The sequence below is a fragment of the Callospermophilus lateralis genome, chromosome 11 (assembly GCF_048772815.1).
Source record: "Callospermophilus lateralis isolate mCalLat2 chromosome 11, mCalLat2.hap1, whole genome shotgun sequence".
Lineage (NCBI taxonomy): Eukaryota > Metazoa > Chordata > Mammalia > Rodentia > Sciuridae > Callospermophilus > Callospermophilus lateralis.
The window spans coordinates 45,602,416-45,622,022 of NC_135315.1; the positions used below are offsets into that span (position 1 = coordinate 45,602,416).

The window sequence follows — 19,607 nt, forward strand, 5'->3', positions numbered from 1 at the left end:
GAAACCATTTTGTTCTGTCATAAATGCAAACCCAGGGGCTGGGGACGTGGCTCAAGCGGTAGCGTGCTCGCCTGGCGTGCGTGCGGCCCGGGTTCGATCCTCAGCACCACATACAAACAAAGATGTGTACGCCAAAAACTGAAAAATAAATATTGAAATTCTCTCTTTAAAAAAATAAATAAATAAATAAATAAATGCAAACCCAGAAGAGGGAATATGGAAAAGATGGGGTGAACTTGTTAAAAGGTAAAGGAATAGAATTTATTTCTTCTGATTATTTTAGAAATTTTGCAAAGTATAAAATGCATACATCCTTCATTCCTGAAGGATTAACGAGCATGGGAACTGCCCTTCCACCATAAACAACTAAGAAACTGGACAAAATAAACAAAACAACTATTTCTTCAGATGTTTGACAACTGGTAGTACAGACCTATAATCTCAGAAAGAGAAACAAACAAGGTGAGTTCTACAATTACCAGAGTTTACTGCTTAAAGGAAATTTCAGGCTACAGTGCATGGAAAGGAAACTCAAACACAGCCCAACAGTCTTGCTGAGTTGAAGAGACTGAGGTGAGAGTTCAGAGAGGCTGGGGCAGATAGGTTTTGCAAAGCAAATTAACAAGAGCCAATTAAACCCAAGCATGAAGTAAGGACATAATAAAGATTACAACAACAAAGAAAGCACTATGGTGCAAGTTTATAATCCCAGAGGCTCAAGAGGCCACAGCAGGAGGGTCCAAGTTCAAAGCCAGCCTCAGCAATTTAGCAAGGCCCTCAGCAACTTAGTGAGACCCTGTCTGAAAATAAAATATACAAAAACGGGCTGGGAATGTAATGTGGCTCAGTGGTAAACATCCCTGGGTTAAATTGCTGAAAATGTAGAAAGAAACAAAGAAAAACAATGGAGAATAATGAAACAAAGTATAATAAAAGTCAAGCCATGTGCATAGCACACATCTACAATTCTAGCTACTTGGGAGGCTAAAAGGCAGGAGGATCTCAAGTTCAAGGATAGCATGGGTGGGCTGGGGCTGGGGCTGGGGCTCAGTGGTAAAGCACTCTACTAGCACATGTGAGGCACTGGGTTTGATCTTCAGCACTATATAAACAAATAAAATAAAGGTATTGAGTCCATCTACAACTAAAACAATATATTTTAAAAAATAGCATGGGCAAATCAGCAAACTTCTGTCTCAAATTAAAAAATAAAAAAGGGGACTGAAGTTGTGGCTCAGTGGTGGAGTGCTCACCTAGCATGCACAAGGCACTGGGTTTGATCCTCAGCACCACATAAATGTAAAATAAAGATATTGTGTCCACCTAAAACTAAAAAATAAATATTTTTTTAAAATAAAAATAAAAAAGGGCTGGGTATAGTTCAGTGGTACAGTGTCCTTGGGTCATCCTCAGTATCATGAAAGAAAGAAAAAAGAGAGAGGGGGAAAAAGAAAACGGAAAAAAATTTAACTCAGGAAAAAAAGAAGAGACATTAATTTATTGATGAGCAACATCAGGACCAAAAGAGGAGACATTGCCACAAATCCTATAAACATTAAAAGGGTAAGAAAAAATATTCATAAACAAATTTCTGTCAATATATTTCATAGCCAAATGAAATAAATTCTTTATAAAATGCAAACTTAGTCTAGAAGAAACAGAATGCTCAAGTAGTTCCATATCAATTTTTTATATATATATTTCTTATATATGACAGCGGAGTATATTACAATTCTTATTACACATATAGAGCACAATTTTTCATAACTCTGGTTGTATAGATAGTATATACATACAAATTCATGTCTTCATACCTGTACTCTGGATAATAATGATCATCACATTCCACCATCATTAATAACCTCATGCCCCACCCCTTCCCCTCCAACCCCTCTGCCCTATCTAGAGTTCGTCTATTCCTCTCATGCTCCCTATCCCACTATGAATCAGCCTCTTTATATCAAAAAAAAAAAAAAAGATAAACATTCGGCATTTGGATTTTGGGGATTGGCTAACTTCACTTAGCATCTCATGTCAATTTAAAACAGTGAATTTGTCCTTTTTGGGGTGGTGTACTAAAGATCTAATCTAGGGGCTTACCCACTGAACCACATCTCTGAGCCTTTTTATTTTTTATTTTGAGACAGAGTCTCACCAAGTTGCTAAGGGCCTGCCTAAATTGTTGGAGGCTAGCCTTGAACTTGTGATCTGCCTCAGCCTCCTAAACTGCTGGGATTACAGTTGTGCACCATCATGCCTGGCTCCTGGGGTAAGGCAGGAGGGTTGCAAGTTCAAAGCCAGCCTCAGAAACTTAGCCAAATTCTTTCTCAAAATAAAAAATAAAAAGGAGCTAGGGATGGGGCTCAGTGGTTAAGCCCCTCTGGGCTCAATCCCTGGTACCAAACCAAACCAAAACAAAAAACTTTCTGAGCTCAAGTCATTTCACTAATGAATTCTAGTAGACATTTAAGGAAGAAAGATTATCAAGTCTATAAAAAGTCTTCCAGAAAATATAAGAGGAACAAACACTTTCAAACTTATATTTTATAAGACCAGAAATATACTAATAAAGGCATTATAAGAAAACTAAGGACCAATAGCCTTCATGAACATAAGATGTAAAAACACTTAACAAGGGCTGGGATGTGGCTCAGTGGTAGATCATTTCCCTAGCATGCACAAGGCCCTGAGTTAAATCTCTAGCACTTAAAAACAAATGTAAAATTCTTAATAAAGGGAGTGGTATGGGGAAAGGGAGAGTTTTTAATGAAAGAATATAAGGTTTCAGCTAGACAGGAGGATTATATTAGTGATATACTGCACAGCAAGGTGACTATAGTTAATGATAATGTACTATGTATCTCAAAACTGAATAGAAAGCTGGGGGTGTGGCTCAGTAACTAAGCACATATCTAGCATAGGCAAATCCACGGGTTGAATTCCTAGCACTGCAAGGAAAGAAAAGAAGGAAGACTCGATACTATAGAAATTGCCAATTCTAGCTCTGTACCATGGCATACACCTAAATCTAACTACTTGGAAGGTTGAGTCAGGAGGATTACAAGCTTGAAGTCAGACTCAGCAATTTACAGAGACCCTCAGCAACTTAGCATGACTATCTTTCAAAATTTTATTTAATTTTTTTATTTGTAAATGGACACAATACCTTTATTTTATTTATTTTTATGTGGTGCTGAGGATTGAACCCAGTGCCTCACACATGCCACGGATCTGCTCCACCACTGAGCTATAATCCCAGCCCTCAACATTATTATTATTTTTTTTAGTACTGGGCACTGAACCCAGTAGCAATTTAACACTGAGCTACATCCCCAGCCTCTTTTTTAAATTTATTTTTGAGACAGGATCTTAATAAATTGCTGAGGCTGGCTTAGAACTTGCGATCCTCCTCCCTCAGCTTCCCAGCGACTCTAGAATTAGAGGTATGTGCCACAGTGCCTGTAAATTTTAAAAAAATAAAATAAAATAAAGAACTGGACATGTAGCCCAGTGAAAAAGAATCCCTGGATTTGGGCTGGGTTGTGGCTCAGCAATAGAGTGCTCGCCTAGCATGTATGAGGCCCTGGGTTTGATCCTCAGCACCACATAAAAATAAATAAATAAAAATAAAGGTATTGTGTCAAACTACAACTAAAAAATAAATATTAAAAAAAAATAAGAATCCCTAGATTCAATCCCCAGTACCAAAAAAAAAGAAAAAAGAAAAGAAAAGAAAAGAAATACCAATTCTTTTTTTTTTTTTTAAAGAGAGAGTGAGAGAGGAGGAGAGAGAGAGAAAGAGAGAAAGTCTAATCAACTTGATTTGGTAGTTTAAAATGTTTGGTAGATTAAAAAAAAATGTTCCCTTTAAAAAGACACTGAATAAATTGAGAAATCATTAATCAGGACTTAAAAACCTTTGATATGTTAGGAACAAGATGAAGGAAGAGAAAGCAGTGGTAATTGGAGTGTATGTACCAAGAGTATAAATGAATTCACTAGCACCTTTCCTTTAAATTAGCATTCCTGAACAGATTAGATCAGACCACCAGAAGCCAAGAAATGGCCTAAAACATTAAAAAAAGAGAGTAAGAGGAGATGAAGAAAAACAAATAGTTAGAAAAGTAAGGCTAGTAATACAGTGAAACATATCACTGATGCTTACTATAAATTTGAGTGTTATTTCTTTTAACCCTTGCTTTAAACTGAATACCATATTGTGAGTCTTTTAAGATTTAATTTCATTAATATAATTACTGCTTTTTCTAAGTTGTATTTGTTAATGAAAAAGCAGAAGTCAGTTGATATATTAAAAACCCTGAGAGCAGATTATGCTAAGTGAAGTTAGCCAATCCATAAAAAACAAATGCCAAATGTCTTCTCTGATATAAGGGGGGGGGGTGTGACTCAAAATGGGATAGGGAGGAAGACATGAGAAGAAGACTACCACTAAATAGGGAAGAGAGGTGGGAGGGAAAAAGAGGGAGAAGGAGAGTTGCACGGAAGATGGAAGGAGAACCTCACTGTTATACAGAATACATATATGATGTTGTGATGAGAAAAAAAAAGTGTTTCACATTAGATTGGATGGAGAGAAAGGATGGGAGAGGAGGGGAGGAGAGGAGGGATAGTAAGGGCAGCAGAATAAAATAGACAATATGATTGATGTATGTACATTCCATGTATGTATTACATGTCAAAATACATTCTGCTGTCATGTATGACTAAAAAAAAAAATAAAAATAAATCGAATGGTTAAAAAAAAAAAAAAAAGCCTGGACTGAGGTTGTAGCTTTTGCCTAGCATGTGTGAGGCACCAGGTTTGATCCCCAGCACCACATAAAAATAAATAAATAAAGATAAAGATACTGTGTCTACCTACAACTAAAAATATATTTTTTAAAAATCCTATTATAGGGGCTAGGGTTGTGGCTCACCTAGCACATGGCCCTAGGTTTGATCCTCAGCACCACATAAAAATAAATAAAGATATTGTGTCCAACTAAAAAATAAATATTTTTTTAAAAAATCCTATTATAGGTCCTGCTAGTCTGGTCCTTGTTCCCGTCTGGGTACCAGCTCCCTTCGGCAGTGCAGGCGGCAGCGCCGGAGGCCAGCGGAAGGACTCAACTTGCTGGAATTTTGCAGGTCTGTTAGAACCTTCCGAGGCCATAAAAGTAGGAGAAAGCAGCAGACCGGATCAATACCAGAAGTAATTGCATTCAAAGAGGAATAAGCAGGAAAGAAGAAGGAGAGGCACAAGATGAAACCCTGTCAGAAAATTGAAGAAAAACCAGACAATGAGAATGAACCAAAGCTGGAGGAAGAGCCAAAGCCTGAGGAAAAGCCAGAGGAAGAGGAAGAACCAGAGGAGGAGGAAAACGCAGAAGAAACTTTTAGAGAAAGGCTGATTCAATCTCTCCAGGATTTTAAAGAAGACATACATAACAGGCATTTGAGCAATGAGGATATGTTTAGGGAAGTGGATGAAATAGATGAGATAAGGAGAGTAAGAAACAAACTTATAGTGATGCGTTGGAAGGTCAATAGAAACCATCCTTACCCTTATTTGATGTAGTTTACCTTGATTTCTGTTTTATCTGACATTAACATTGCTATGTAGCTTTCGTTTTATTAGCATTTTTCCTGATATATCTTTGCCCATCTTTCTACTTTTAACCAGTTGCTATTAGTGTTTTTAGATATAGCTCTTGTTATCTGCATCTCATTGTTTATTGTATTTTGAACCTATCTACAAGTCTCTTCTTTGAATAAGAAAGATTTACTCACTGTAAAAAAGAGGTTCCTGTTAGCATATAAAATGGGGGAAAAAGGTTACTAAATAATATGTGAATATCATTTTTGAATAAGGTAAAAGTACATTTGTATATTACATATATGCTCATTAAAATTTGGGAAGAATAAGAGACAAAAAGTTAAGGCAAGCTGGGCATGGTGGCACGGCCTATAATCCTAGCAATTTGTAAGGCTGAGGCAGGAGAGGAGGACCACAAGTTCAACACCAGCTTCTGCAACTTAGCAAGACCCGGGCCATAAAATAAAAAAGGCTGGGGATATAGCTTAGTGGAGAATTGAACTCCTTTGTTCAATTCTCAGTGCTGACAAAAAAAAGTTCAGTTTTAGTGATAGGATTATGAATACAATCTTCTGCTTCTTTGTATTTTCCATATTCCTAAAATGAATACACATTATTGTTGCTAAAATAATAAAATTTTATAACTAAAAAGCAAAAAAAAAAAAAAAATCCTATTATAGTTTCCTTTTCTTTTTTTCCTTTTTTTTTTTGGAGGTGTTGGGGACTGAACCCAGGGCTTTGTGCATGGAAAGCTATAACCCCAGCCCTATAATTTCATATTTAAAAGTGCCCAACCATTAGCTCCTATCTACTCTCAACAGACATCCGTGACAACTAATCAACATGCAAGTAGAAGAAAAGGAAAATCTAGTTGCCCCAGAGATTTTTGAACCCATTATACTATTTTAATGATAAAAGTAGCACTGTTCTCATTACAGCATTTAGGAATTCCTCTGAGAAAGTAGGTTTCAAGAAAATTATTTTGAAATAATTTCAAACCTATAAGAAGAGTTGCAAGATTAGTACAAATGACTCCAGTAAACCCTTCACCCAGATTTATCAACTGACATCTTCCTGTATTTGTTTGTTGTGTGTGTTTTTCTAAACAACCAAAATGTTGCTACAGATACCACCATGCTCCTTTATACAGGTGTGTACATTTTACAAACATGGGCATCATATTTGGCAACCACAGAACAATTATTAAATTGAGGAAATGTAATAGATGTACATTTCTATGACTAAGAACACAATCCATATTCAAATTTGACCAATTATCCCAAGTCTTTTTTGCCTGATGCAGTATCAACCTAGGACTGCAATCCTCACTCGTCATATCAATCTGGAATAGTTCCTTGATATTTTTTTTTCTTTTAACTTTCATGACCCTAGTATTTTTAAAGAATTATTTTAGAAAATTTCTTAATTTGATCTGTCTGAAGTTTCCACAAGATTCTAGGTACATATTTCTTGGCGTGTATCCTAGGTGTACACGTCAGGAGATAACCACCTGGAAAAGGTGGTGGCTCCTCAGTTTCTCCACTTTAAATTTCCCACAGTTCTCTTTGTAATTATAAGTAATCTGGGGAGATACTTTAAACTGTTAAAAAAAATTGGGGGAGGGGGAGGGTGCCAGGGCCCACATTCTACACATGCACTCTTACAACCGAGCCATACCCAGCCGATATCCTATTTTTCAAATTTCCCACTATTAATTTTCTTTTTTAAGTTGTAGGTGGACAGTATGCCTTTATTTATGTTTTATGTGGTGCTGAGGATGAACCCAGTGCCTCACGTGTGCTATGCAAGTACTCTATACCACAGAGCCACAACCCTAGCCGCCACTATTGATTCTTGCATGAATCAATTACTACTATGATAACTGCAAATGGTGATTTTTCTAACTATTCTTCTGTATTTATTCTTTGGCATTATGCTTTGTAATTATTATTGCTTTTTTGTACTTCATTTGTTTATTTTACTCAGTGGGTTATAAAACATCATAATTACTCACTTTGAAATTCATATTAACCCAGACTTGGCTTACACTGGCTCCTATATCCTTCTGATGTCCTTTTTAAGCACTTCCTTATTTTCTCACACTAGGAGATATTGCAGGCTCATCTCACTCATTCATCCTGACCCAGCACTGGAATCGACCATTACTCCATGGAACTCTGGTTCATTTCAGTGGGAAATGGTTATTTAGAAACTTTTTTTTTCTTTTAAGCCATATCTTAAATTGAAATGTAATAAACAGGTTGGGTTGGTGGCACACACCTCTAATCCAAGCAACCTAGAAGGTTAAGGCATAAAAGTCACAAGGTCGGGGCCAGCCTGGCAATTTAATGAGACCCTGTCTCAAAAAAAAAAAAAAAAAAAAAAAAAAAAAGGTAGAGCACCCCTGGGTTCAATCCCTAGTACTGAAGAAAGAGAGAGGGAGGGAGGAAAAAAGGAAAGGAGGGAGGGAGAAAAGAAATGTAATCTAGAAAAAAATGGATGAAAGCAGAGGTATGGGATATAAATAGCTATGAACCTAGTCTAAAACCTTCTGTAAGCAGTAGAACCAACACTTTGTTGTTTATAAAATAATTAAATTATTAGAATAAATGCCCCTAGGTATTTACCAGAGCTGCCTGATATCTGTTATAAATTCCAAATCTACATGACTAAAATTAAATTTTTATCCTATTTTTTGTTGTTGTTGTTCACTATAGGGATTAAACCCAGGAACACTCTATCATTAAGCTATATCCTCAGCCCTTTTAATTTTTTTATTTTCAGATAATCTCACTAAATTCCCAGGCTAGTCTTGAACTTATGATCCTTCTACCTCAGCCTTCCAAAAAGCTGGGGTTACACAAATGAGCTACCATGCCTAGCTCCTGTGTTCTTATTAACAAATCATTTTAATTATTCTTAGATATTTTTATCTAAGAACCACTATATTGTAAAGAGCTTCTCTGAGGTAGTAGAATCAAGTCTTTTAATTCCTTGTCATTTCTTTTTAACAGACTGCCTGATGTACTCAAAATATGCCTGATGTACTCAATATATGCTAGCTGATTTTAATTCTCTTCTTTGACCATCTAGAGAAGCAACCAGTTACGACCGTCTGTAGACTAAAATGTCACAAAAGTTGATAGACTGCTCATCCTGGCATGAGCCACTAGACCCAGCCTTTTCTCCCCAAGACACCAATGAGAATTTTCCACATTAAATCTAGAAAGAGAATTAAACTAAGCATCATGCTTAAAGTGAAGAAAAACACATAACCTAATTCACTATGAATAAATATAAAAAGCAGTCCCTTATCTTTCATGCTGCTTATCCCTCTTCCTTCCATAATAGGAAGGAAAGAAATCAAAATAGCAGCATTTGCCCCCTGTGGAGCTCACAAATGGCAATTGCTCCTTCTTATTTTAATTGCCAAAATACTGTACTACAAGATAGTATACCATCTATCCCTCAGTATTTCTCCATCTTTTTACCTGTGTAGGGAGTCAAGGAGTACATTTCTTTGTAATGATTCCTTTAAAAAAAAATTTTTTTTCTTGATTTGCAATGATGAAACCAGAGGTCAAAAACAGCTATCTATAATGGTCTTAACAGATGGCAGTTCAGTAAGAAACAAGATAACTGGTCTATTCTTTGTAACAGTGAAAACAGGAAATCTAAATGTCCAAAAGAAATTAGTTAATTATGGATGTTTTCAAGTTATATAAAAATGACTGCTATGTACATCATTAGCCACAAAAAAAAAAAAAAACATTTAAAAACAAAAGTAGAAGACAAAATTCTCTGTATTCATTGAGACTAAGAGGGAAAGAACTGTATGGAACCAAACCCCAAATAAACACTATGTCCAAGGGCTGGTATCAATGCTCACTCCATATTCTAATTTTCTGTAAATATGGTTACATTAAGAGATAATAAAATTATAAATACCAGTAATATTATCTAACAGTTTCACAGCACTTTGCAGTCTACATGCACATCATTTAACTCTTGTAACTATAAAGGATATTACTCCAAATTTATAAACAAGGAAAACAAAACAGTTTACCATTTTATAAAGGCACATAAAAGTTCACAGTAGATCTGAATACCCTTTTAGCTGTTTAGCTGATAATTAACTAAAAGCTCTATTTAAAATCTATTCTTGATCTCTTCAACCTTTACTTACAACACCCCATTACTATATAAGCTCCTAGTTTAGAAAAGCAAAAAGAGGCAAGAAGGATGTTCTTCTTTAAAAAAAAAATAAATAAATAAATAAATAAAATACCTATAACATTTCCTCTCAACATAATAGGCACTTAAATCTACTGGATTACTAGGATAGTGAAAAGTTAAAATGGTTCATCATTATTATTAATTATATCTCATATGTATCCTTTAATTCTATAAATGTCCTCTGAGATATGAAGTAGCTACTATCATCTCATTTTACCAATAAGAAAACATTTTTTTCTTTTATAGCAGTTGGAACTGAACACAGGGTACTCTACCTTTGAGCTACATCCCCAGTCCTTTCTTCTTATTATTATTTTATAATAAATTTCATTATTTAGAGCTTGAGTTCTTAAGTATGGTTTTCCTCACTTTTTTCTCTCAGGTGTATACAAAGGTGGCTTTGACTTATTGGTGAGGTCCAAGCTGGCCTTAGTAGATGGAGTGACCATGCAGGTGACTGTCAGAAGCAAAGAGAGAACACCTATAGATGTTACCTTGGCTTCTGTTGGATAAGTTCTTACTCGGCAAGATGTAGTTGATCTGTACATCACTAGCTTTTAGGCTAGTGGCATAAATTTCCCAAAATCACACTTTAAAGATTTAATGACTTTAAAGAAACAAACTAACTGCTTGGCTCTGAGCCGGCAGATTAAGCCAATGTCTGTCCTTGTGCATCAGTTTTGGTGTTCCTTGGTTTTGTTTTTTTCCTTTCTCACTTGGTCAGCACTGGTATGACAGTGCAGCTTTGGGTGAGCTTGAAAATCAAATATTATCCTATATTCCAGCTGTTTAACTTCATTATGTTCTTTTGTTTAATGTTTGAAAGCTCCTGGCAATGTTGAAAAATTTTATCCCAAAGGGGTGGTGGGGGAGAGGAAGCCAATCCACTTTTGTCACAATTCATTTTTATTACTAGAAAATAAACACTTATTCCAGTTTCAAAGTTGTTATATTTGAGGTTCCTAATTTTTAAAAATCAAATTTAAAATTAATCACTTAATACCTACTTTGGCAAAGACAATGAAACTGTGGATTAAAAAAAAAAACTACTCAGCACCATTTGCTTATAGATCTTTGAAAATTTATTCTTAAATTGTCTGGAAACTATCCTGTTGCTCAGGAATAGCTGAGCTGCATGAGAAAGCCTCTCTGGGACAGACAATGGGAAGTTAAGCCACCATCACCAGAGGAGTCAGTGTACTTCAGCAAGGTAACTCCAAGTGTACAAAGGTCCCCTCCCTACACTTCAGGAGGGTTCATGCTTCTAAGCACTGAGGTATGAGTAGTCAGACTATTATTTGCTATTAGAATTGATCTCTCCAACTAATAACAGTAAATCTCTGGCACAGATGGAATTGGTTCTTAGTGTCTGTGATTTTTAAAAATTCTGTAAATAATCTGAATTTAGTTTACTCAGAAATTACACGTTTTTTTTTATTTAAAGAGAGAGAGAATTTTTTATTATTTATTTTTTCATTTTCGGCGGACACAACATCTTTGTTTGTATGTGGTGCCGAGGTTCGAACCCGAGCCGCACGCATGTCACATGAGCATGCTACCGCTTGAGCCACATCCCCAGCCCCTAGAAATTACACATTTAATAAGGTTCACTACTATGGCAGAGTAAGGGTCTGCCAGTTTAGTGTCCTTAGAAACTATATACAATGTGTAGGCAAATCATACTCTTACACCATACTTTAAAATATTGCATTTCTTAAATATTCTAACAAAATGTCTATAAAGTAGCTGATGAAACTAATCCAAAGTTATGACAAGGGATATTCACTCTCACTTAAGCTATGTTGCTTAGAGAACTTTAAAAACCATGTACCCTTTAAACCATTCAAGGAGAGGTACAGGCCCCACTTTTCATTCTTTACTGTGAAATTTCAACTGGGCTTAGGCCAGAAATCAGCACTTTCAAATACTTCAGGAAAGTCCACAAAAATGTTAAAAAGTCTTTTAAGTAAAAGAATTTCTAATGCCAGGCTGGGGATGTGGCTAAAGCGGTAGCGCGCTCGCCTGACATGCGTGCGGCCCGGGTTCGATCCTCAGCACCACATACAAACAAAGATGTTGTGCCCGTCGATAACTAAAAAAAAATTTAAAAAAAAAAAAAAAATTCTCTCTCTCTCTCTCTTTAAAAAAGACTAAACACAAAGATAAGTCTAGATACTTGGAATGAGGTAGACTATTTTTTCAGAGTTTCTGCTGCCTTTTTTCTATATTCTGTTCCATCAATGTGAGTAAAGTGGACTTTTGTGAGAGAACAGTGTTTGATTGCCAGAACCTCTTTTGGGCATTTCTTCCTAAGTGGGACTGCACAACAGATACATGAGTGGGGGAAATAATACAGGGAAGCTACTCTTTCTAGCTCAGAAGGAGCTGAGGAAGCCCATATATGCATTTAAGAAGCCCATGGGATCTAGCTGTGGGTAGTGGCTAATATGGTCATTCAGAATTGACACTGTGAACCCCAGCAGCATTTTCCTGTACAGCTCCAAAAACTCTGGATAGGGATTTATAGGATCCAATGGCCCATAGATAAAATGAATGGGAATAGTTACAGAGGCACCCACCCAGCACCTTCTAAACTTCTTCCTCTGATTGATGTCCTGTAAGAGACACCAAGTTTCCGTCATTGTTTTGGATCCCTGCCCACATATCCCAGAGCTCACTCTCAGAGGGTCAAGTGTATGGTCCAAAGACCTAGAGTAAGACCTTGAGAAAATACAAAGAAGTTCATCAACCTCGTGAGGATGGGTGACAGCATGCCTCCATCTTTAGGTAGCTTTTGGAAAAGAAGAGGCCAATGAGTATCAGGAGAGATTTGACACAGAGACTCTTTAAAAAAAAAAAAAAATTATCTATCTATATATATTTTAGTTGTAGCTGGACACAATATCTTTATTTTTTATTCATTTTTACGTGGTGCTGAGGATTGAACCCATGGCCTCGCACGTGCTAGGAGCGCGCTCTACCGCTGAGCCACACCCCAACCCCAGACAGAGACTCTTTATGGTAAGCAGGTCAGATAGATTTTACTTGTACCTATACAACAGCTCCTGAGCAACAATGTTGATCCTACGGTTCTGGAGTCCTAGGTGGTGCAAAAGCACCTCCACAATGCTGGCCTGCCTAAATATGGAATAGTGGTGTGGCCTCCATTTGTCACTGAAGCCAAAGCCTAAGAAATCACAGGCAATCACTTGATGAAACCTCAGGGTCAAACCTTCCCAAATCTTGTACCAGTCATAACTGGAAGTTGGAAAGTCATGTAAAAGCACAACTATCTCAGGACTGGACTGTCAACTATACTAACAGAATCCTGGTAGAAGATGTGCAGTCCCTTGTAGGTGAAAAACTTCCCAGAAGTCTTCCATGAGTGCAGAGCAGGGGACAGCTGAGGGAGTGGGATGTGCAGGTACGTAGCCAGCAGGGGCATGGCCAGTAGCACCATCTGGACCCACCACTTCCTCATCCTGACTCAGGTAAGACCTGGGCTACAGGACTCCATGTTTGGGGAACAGGGCACACCTGTGCTCCTTGGGGCCAGAGATTCTCGGCCTTAATCCAGTCCCCAGCAGAGTTTCTGCTGCCTTTTTTCTATATACAGTTCCATTAATGTGAGTAAACTGGACTTTTGTGAGAGAACAGTGTTTGGCCAAGTCACAGAATATTAGGCTCCCTCCTTTCTTATTTTTTAATCTTTTATTTTCAAAGAGGGTCTCACTAAGATCCAAAGCTGGCCTTGAACTTGAGATCCTTGTCACTGGGATGACAGATGAATGATTCTGTGCCTGGCTAGGAAAACAAAAAATTTCAAGCACAAGTTAAATAATCACATTCAACAAAATCAATTATTAGATTTACTGCCTATCCCCAAATATATGGATTATACCCAAATCTAAAAAATATCTGCCATCTGGCAGGGAGCAGGGAATAGAAGGGAAAAAACAAAAAACAGAAAGAAATGGGTGAAACCAGTATTTAGCTGGTGCTTCATAAAATACAGATCACTGGTTTTAGGAGAAGTTATAAAGTTACTGCCCAAAGTGAACGATCTATAGACTTAATAACCAATGGAAGTCATGAGGAATTTGATAAAGTCTGGTAATTTATCTATGACAGATGGGTAAGTTTCTTTTTAAAAAAGAAAAAGCTATTAAAGCTCAAGCATAGGAAAAAAAAGTTAAAAAATAGGTGATAAGTACTTGTGAATCTTCATCAATGATAAAAAGGCTGTCCACTTATCCAAATACAGTGCAGACCAACAGGAAATCTGAGTTTCTAACTGGTAAAACCAAGAGGTTGGATAGGTTTCTCTTAAGTTCCTTCCAGCTGCAAAATTCCCTTAAGAGAAAAACAGTTGTAATTGCTCCTGCGCATGATTTAGGTGAGACACAAATCTTAAAGAAGAGGCATCTTTTTTTTAATCTTCCCTTTTTTTGTGGTACTGGATCTCATATATGCTGGGAATCCTCAACCCTTTTTATTTTGTATTTTGTATTTTGAGATAGTCACTAAGTGGCTCAGGCTGGCCACCAATTCATGATCTTTCTGTGTAAGGCATGCACCACCTTACACAGCTATGGGAAGCATCCAAGGGCCATCAGGCCACTTAATTTATTTTACCCTATAATGTTGCAAATTCTGCTTAGTTTCTTCCTTTCTTTCTTTCTTACTTTTTTTTTTGGCTACACTGGGGAATTGAACCCAACCCACAGGTGCTTTACCACTGAGCTACTTCAACAGACAGGGTCTCAATGTTGCCCAAACTATCCTGGAAGTTGTGATCCTCCTGCCTCAGCCTCCCACATGGCTAGGATTATAGGTATGCACCACTGCGCCTGGCTAATTCTGATTAATTTCTATATTTCCTCTGGGGATAAGAAGGAAAGTATTTTAGAGGGATAAGAAACAGATGGTAGGGTTAAGACTCTTGTTTTAATCTCTTACTTTCTTAGCTTTCACAGAATTCTAAAATTTGATTCACATACCAGTATAAATGTGATCATTTCAACTACAAAAATACACATGAACTGGTAGTATGTACAAATGTTAAGTAGTCCTGGTAGGATGTGAAATTGAAAACAGTATTTATGAGCAACACTTGTTCTCAAAGTATTACACTATTCTCTTTTGATTAAAAATCATTTCTTTTCTTCCCTCTCAATCTGCCTGAGTCGTAGTAGAGCAAATACCTGAAAACTTCTCACATAAATTAGAACTGGGTAATGTTTCTCCTAAATGATACAAGCCTGAAATGGCCAACTAACCAGAGACATGAAGGGCTCTTGCAATTTATCCTTCCTTGAAAATTTACAAATTTTATTCAGTTTGGTGGCTGCCACAGAGACAGGTCAGGTAGACTTGAAAGAGACTGAATCAGTTTCTATCCCTTAGAAGAGTGTTCTCTTAAAACATACTTCTGTAATTCAAAAGGGACTTTGGAAGCCAACAGAAATTTACTATTTATAAGCCTCCTAGCCAGGCATGGTGGTATATGCCTATAATCCCAGCCACTTGGAGGCCGAGGCCAGAGGACTGAAAGCTTGAGGCCAGCCTCAGCAATTTAGCAAAACACTCTCTCAAAAAAACTAAAAGGGCTGGCAATGTAACTCAGTGGTAGAAACCCCCTAGGTTCAATCCTCAGTACCCCGCCACACACATACACATACAAAAAAAAACTTTCCTCCTAAAAACAACCCCACAAATATTATAGCCTAAAAGAGCCATTTATAATGACACACTTTCATTTTCCTGGCTGGCCCAAGTAATTTCAAAACCCTACAATATATCATATACAACAAATTAAAATTTAAAAAAAGACAGAAAAAAAAAAATAAATGGCTACACAGCCTAGTCACCTCTTGCTAAGTTTCAGTACTCTATTACATTCTTTAAGTTTACATTACTAGTCAGACTTTTCTCAATGCTCCATATAACTTAAGTCTTACTCTTCTTTGACATATCCTAATGTGTCTTTGAAGAAATCAATTAAAGCAAAAATGTATTTTGGCTTCAGCAATATGTAACTTTTCTGAGGAACAGACCATCTATTAACTAAGCTGGACTGTAAGTTTTCAAAATAATTTCTAATTATCCTCTGAATTTCTGAAGTGTCGGTGGTGATATTACCTTTTTCATCACGTATGTTAGTAATTTGAGTTCTGTCTCTCCTCTTCACTAGTGTAGCTAAGGGTCTGTAAATTTTATTTTTTCAAAGAAAAAATAACTTGACAATTTTTTTCAACTGTTTCTTTTGTTTCAATTTCATTGATTTCAGCTCTAATTTTAATTATTTCCTGCCTTCTGCTGCTTTTGATGTTATTTGTTCTTCTTTTTCTGGGCTTTGATATATACAGTTAGGTCATTTATTTATTGACTTTTTCTTCTTTAAGGAATGAACTCCATGCAATCAACTTTCCCCTTAGCACTGCTTTCATAGTGTCCCAGAGATTTCGATATGTTGTGTCTGTGTTCTTATTTACCTCTAAGAATTTTTTAATCTCCTCCTTGATGTCTTCTGTAACCCATTGTTCACTCAGTAGCATACTGTTTAGTCTCCAGGTACTGGAGTACTTTTTATTGTAGTGCATTCCATTGTCGTGTATAAATAAAAAAAATCAATTACAAAAAAAAACAAGTTGTTTTCCATAAACACTGAAATCAACTCATATTAACAAATAAAGATATTTTTTGATTTTAAAATTGCCTTTTACTAAAATAAACAGCTTCAAACACCTGTATGTCCAAAAGAAAAGGAAAAAGAAAATTCCCTATCTAGGAATTCCACTTCTGGTTACATATAAAGCACTGATAGCAGGAATTGAAAGAAATACTTGTATACTGCTGTTCATACAGCCTTGTTCACAAGAGCCAAAGAAACAATTTTTTTTTTTTTTTGGTGGTGCTGGGGATCAATCCCAGGGCCAGTGCATGCAAGCCAAACACTCTTCCAACTGAGCTATATCCCCAGCAAGAAACAATTTTAAATGTCCATCAATACATGAATAAATAAAATGCAGTATATACAATGGAAAATTAACATTATTTGTTTTAAAAAGGAAGGAAATTATAATACATGGTACAAGTCATGAATAAACCTTAAAAAACATTACACTAACTGCCAGTTACAAATGAACATGTGTTGTATGATTTCACTTAAAGGAGGTATCTTGTATAGTCAAATGGATAGAAAATAGAATGATGGTGGCCAGGGGCTGGGAGAATGGGCAGTTGGACAATATATAGTTACAGTATTGTAAAATGAAGAGTTCTAGCGCAATAATGCATTTAGCACTACTGAACTATACACAAAAAAACAATATTAAGATAAGGCTGGGTATGGCATAGTTTAGTAGTAGAATTCAATCCCTAACCCTACAAACAAACCAAAAATTAAGATGGTAAATTCTGGTCTGGGGCTGTACCTCAGTGGTAAAGCACTTGCCTCACATGTGTGAGGCACTGGGTTCAATCCTCAGTACCACATAAAAATAAATAAAAAGATACTGTGTGTTCATCTACAACTAAATAAATATTTTTTTAAAAAAAAAAGACGGTAAATTTTGTTACCTGTATTACAATACCAAAAAAAAATGTTATATACGTCTGTGTGTATGTATTTATTTATTTATTTTCCCAAAGTGCCAAAGCTAAATGCTAGGGCTGGAAGGTTTTTCAACTTTAGACTATTACATTATCCATCACATCAACAACTTGTGCCAGGGTACGAAGTCAAATAAGATAAGGCTCTTTACGAGTACGTTATGCTGCTTAATGTTAGGTGTGTTGTCCAAAACAATTACCTTTTAAAAAAGAATAACCTTAACCCTTCTCTGGAACTGGTTAGTGATCTGTTTCCCTTCATTAAGTTCTTGACAGCTCAATGTCCTCACATCTGTCACTGTTTGGGAGACTGATTCCAAGAATGTAAATTGCTTCAAGGACTAGGCAACAATTTTATTCTGGTTCATGGGACAGATTTGAACCCATCTGTTTTCTAATCAAAAGCCATATTTAAACCTGTTTTGTTCCATCCAGGACCATACTAAGCAATATATTCATATGGTATTTTCTTTTTTCTATTTGTGTGGTATAAATGACTACAGGAAACACACACCAATTAGAAGCATGGCAGCATCCTCAGAAACATGGTCTTTATACAGTACAGGATTTTCTATGTTTTCAGCCTTTATATGTTTATTCTTCAGACCTCAGAGATTCCTTTTCCTTTGAGTGAAATGACAACTTTTTTTTTTTTTAAAGAGAGAGTGAGAAAGGAGAGAGAGAGAGAGAGAGAGAGAGAGAGAGAGAGAGAGAACTTCAATATTTATTTTTTATTTTTTTTGGCAGACACAACATCTTTGTTTGTGTGTGGTGCTGAGAATCAAACCCGGGCCGCACGCATGCCAGGCGAGCGCGCTACCGCTTGAGCCACATCCCCAGCCCAACAACTTTTTTTTTCAATATTTATTTTTTAGTTTTTTTAGGTGGACACAATGTCTTTATTTTTTATGTGTTTTTGAGGATTGAACCTAGTGCTCCACGCATACCAGGCAAGCGCGCTACCGCTTGAGCCACATCCCCAGCCCTGAAATGACTTCTTTAGGAACTATGCCATGGACAAATATTCCCATGCTATAACAACACACTTACCTTAATCTTTTTTTAAGCTGTAAACTGTCATGGATGATCCGCTTAACAAATTCTAATTCACCTCCTTCTGCCATTATCTCTGTGATACCTCCGGTATTTACAGAACTAGGTGGAGGTCTTCGAGGATTGCGAGAGTTTACTCCCTGAACAACAAAAACAAAATCCCTGGTGAAAAATGTTTACACATGAAGAAAAAAATCTTTGAATGTAATCTAGTTAAACAAAAAATGCTTAAATATAATTTTACTTTCCACATATTATACAAGATTTAGGGTTTTTTTTTTTTTTAATACTTTCTGTCTTGATACCAAAGCACAGAAAATCTACCTAAAAATTAATATTTACTTATTTTCTTCTAGTAACTTTTATGGTTTAGGTGTTGATTTTGTTTTGTAGTACTTGGGATGGAACCTAGCTAATTGTGTACATTAGGCAAACACTCTACTGAACTATATCCCCAGACCTTTTTAAATTTTATTTTGAGACAGGGTTTCACTAACTTGCCTAGGCTGGCCTTAAATTTTTGATCTTCCTGCCTCAGGCCCCTTAGTAGCTGGGATTACAGGCATGTGCACCAAGCCTGGCTATGGCTTTGTTTTTTAGATTACTTCACATCATATAAAAAAAAGTTAACTCAAAAACCATTGAAAATTTAAAGGTAAAAGTTAATGCTATAAAACTCTCAGAAGAAAATGTAGAAATAAATCTTCAGTATCTTGGTTTAGCCAATAGTTCATTAGATACAACACCAAAAAACATAGAAATGAAAACAAAATTTCAGAAATTGAACCTCAACAAAATTAAAAACTTTTAGGCTACAATCAGATGTGGGGGTGCACACCTGTAATCCCATTAACTTAGCAGGTTGAGGCAGGAGGATCCAAAGTTTGAGGCCAGCCTGGGCAACTTAGCAAGATCCTGTCTCAAAAAATAAAAAGTAATAGGGATATAGCTCACTGATAAAGTGCCCCTGGATTCAAGATTCAATCTTTAGTACAAAAAAGAAAAAAACAAATTTCAGAGTTACAAAGGACACATAAAGAAAGTGAGAAGATAACCCATAGAATATGTCTGCAAATCATTATTTAAAAAGGCACTTATACCTAAGATA

The 19,607-nt window shown here is 36.3% G+C and overlaps 2 protein-coding genes and 1 pseudogene across 2 annotated transcripts in view; 1 reads left to right on the plus strand and 2 right to left on the minus strand.

The window, feature by feature from the left end:
• The window catches only part of Mettl16 (methyltransferase 16, RNA N6-adenosine), an 84,768-nt gene that overhangs the window by 24,921 nt on the left and 40,240 nt on the right, over nucleotides 1–19,607 (minus strand). Inside the window, exon 6 of the mRNA XM_076871685.1 lies at nucleotides 18,497–18,639. Coding sequence (XP_076727800.1) covers nucleotides 18,497–18,639 — 143 coding nt within the window. The remainder of the gene's footprint in view (nucleotides 1–18,496; nucleotides 18,640–19,607) is intronic.
• LOC143642269 (transcription elongation factor A protein-like 9) lies at nucleotides 5,047–5,772 on the plus strand. The gene has a single exon (XM_077110563.1). It carries the CDS (start codon nucleotides 5,264–5,266, stop codon nucleotides 5,576–5,578), a length of 315 nt encoding a protein of 104 aa, XP_076966678.1. The 5' UTR covers nucleotides 5,047–5,263; the 3' UTR covers nucleotides 5,579–5,772.
• On the minus strand, nucleotides 12,208–13,313 carry LOC143410225 (mesoderm-specific transcript homolog protein-like; annotated as a pseudogene).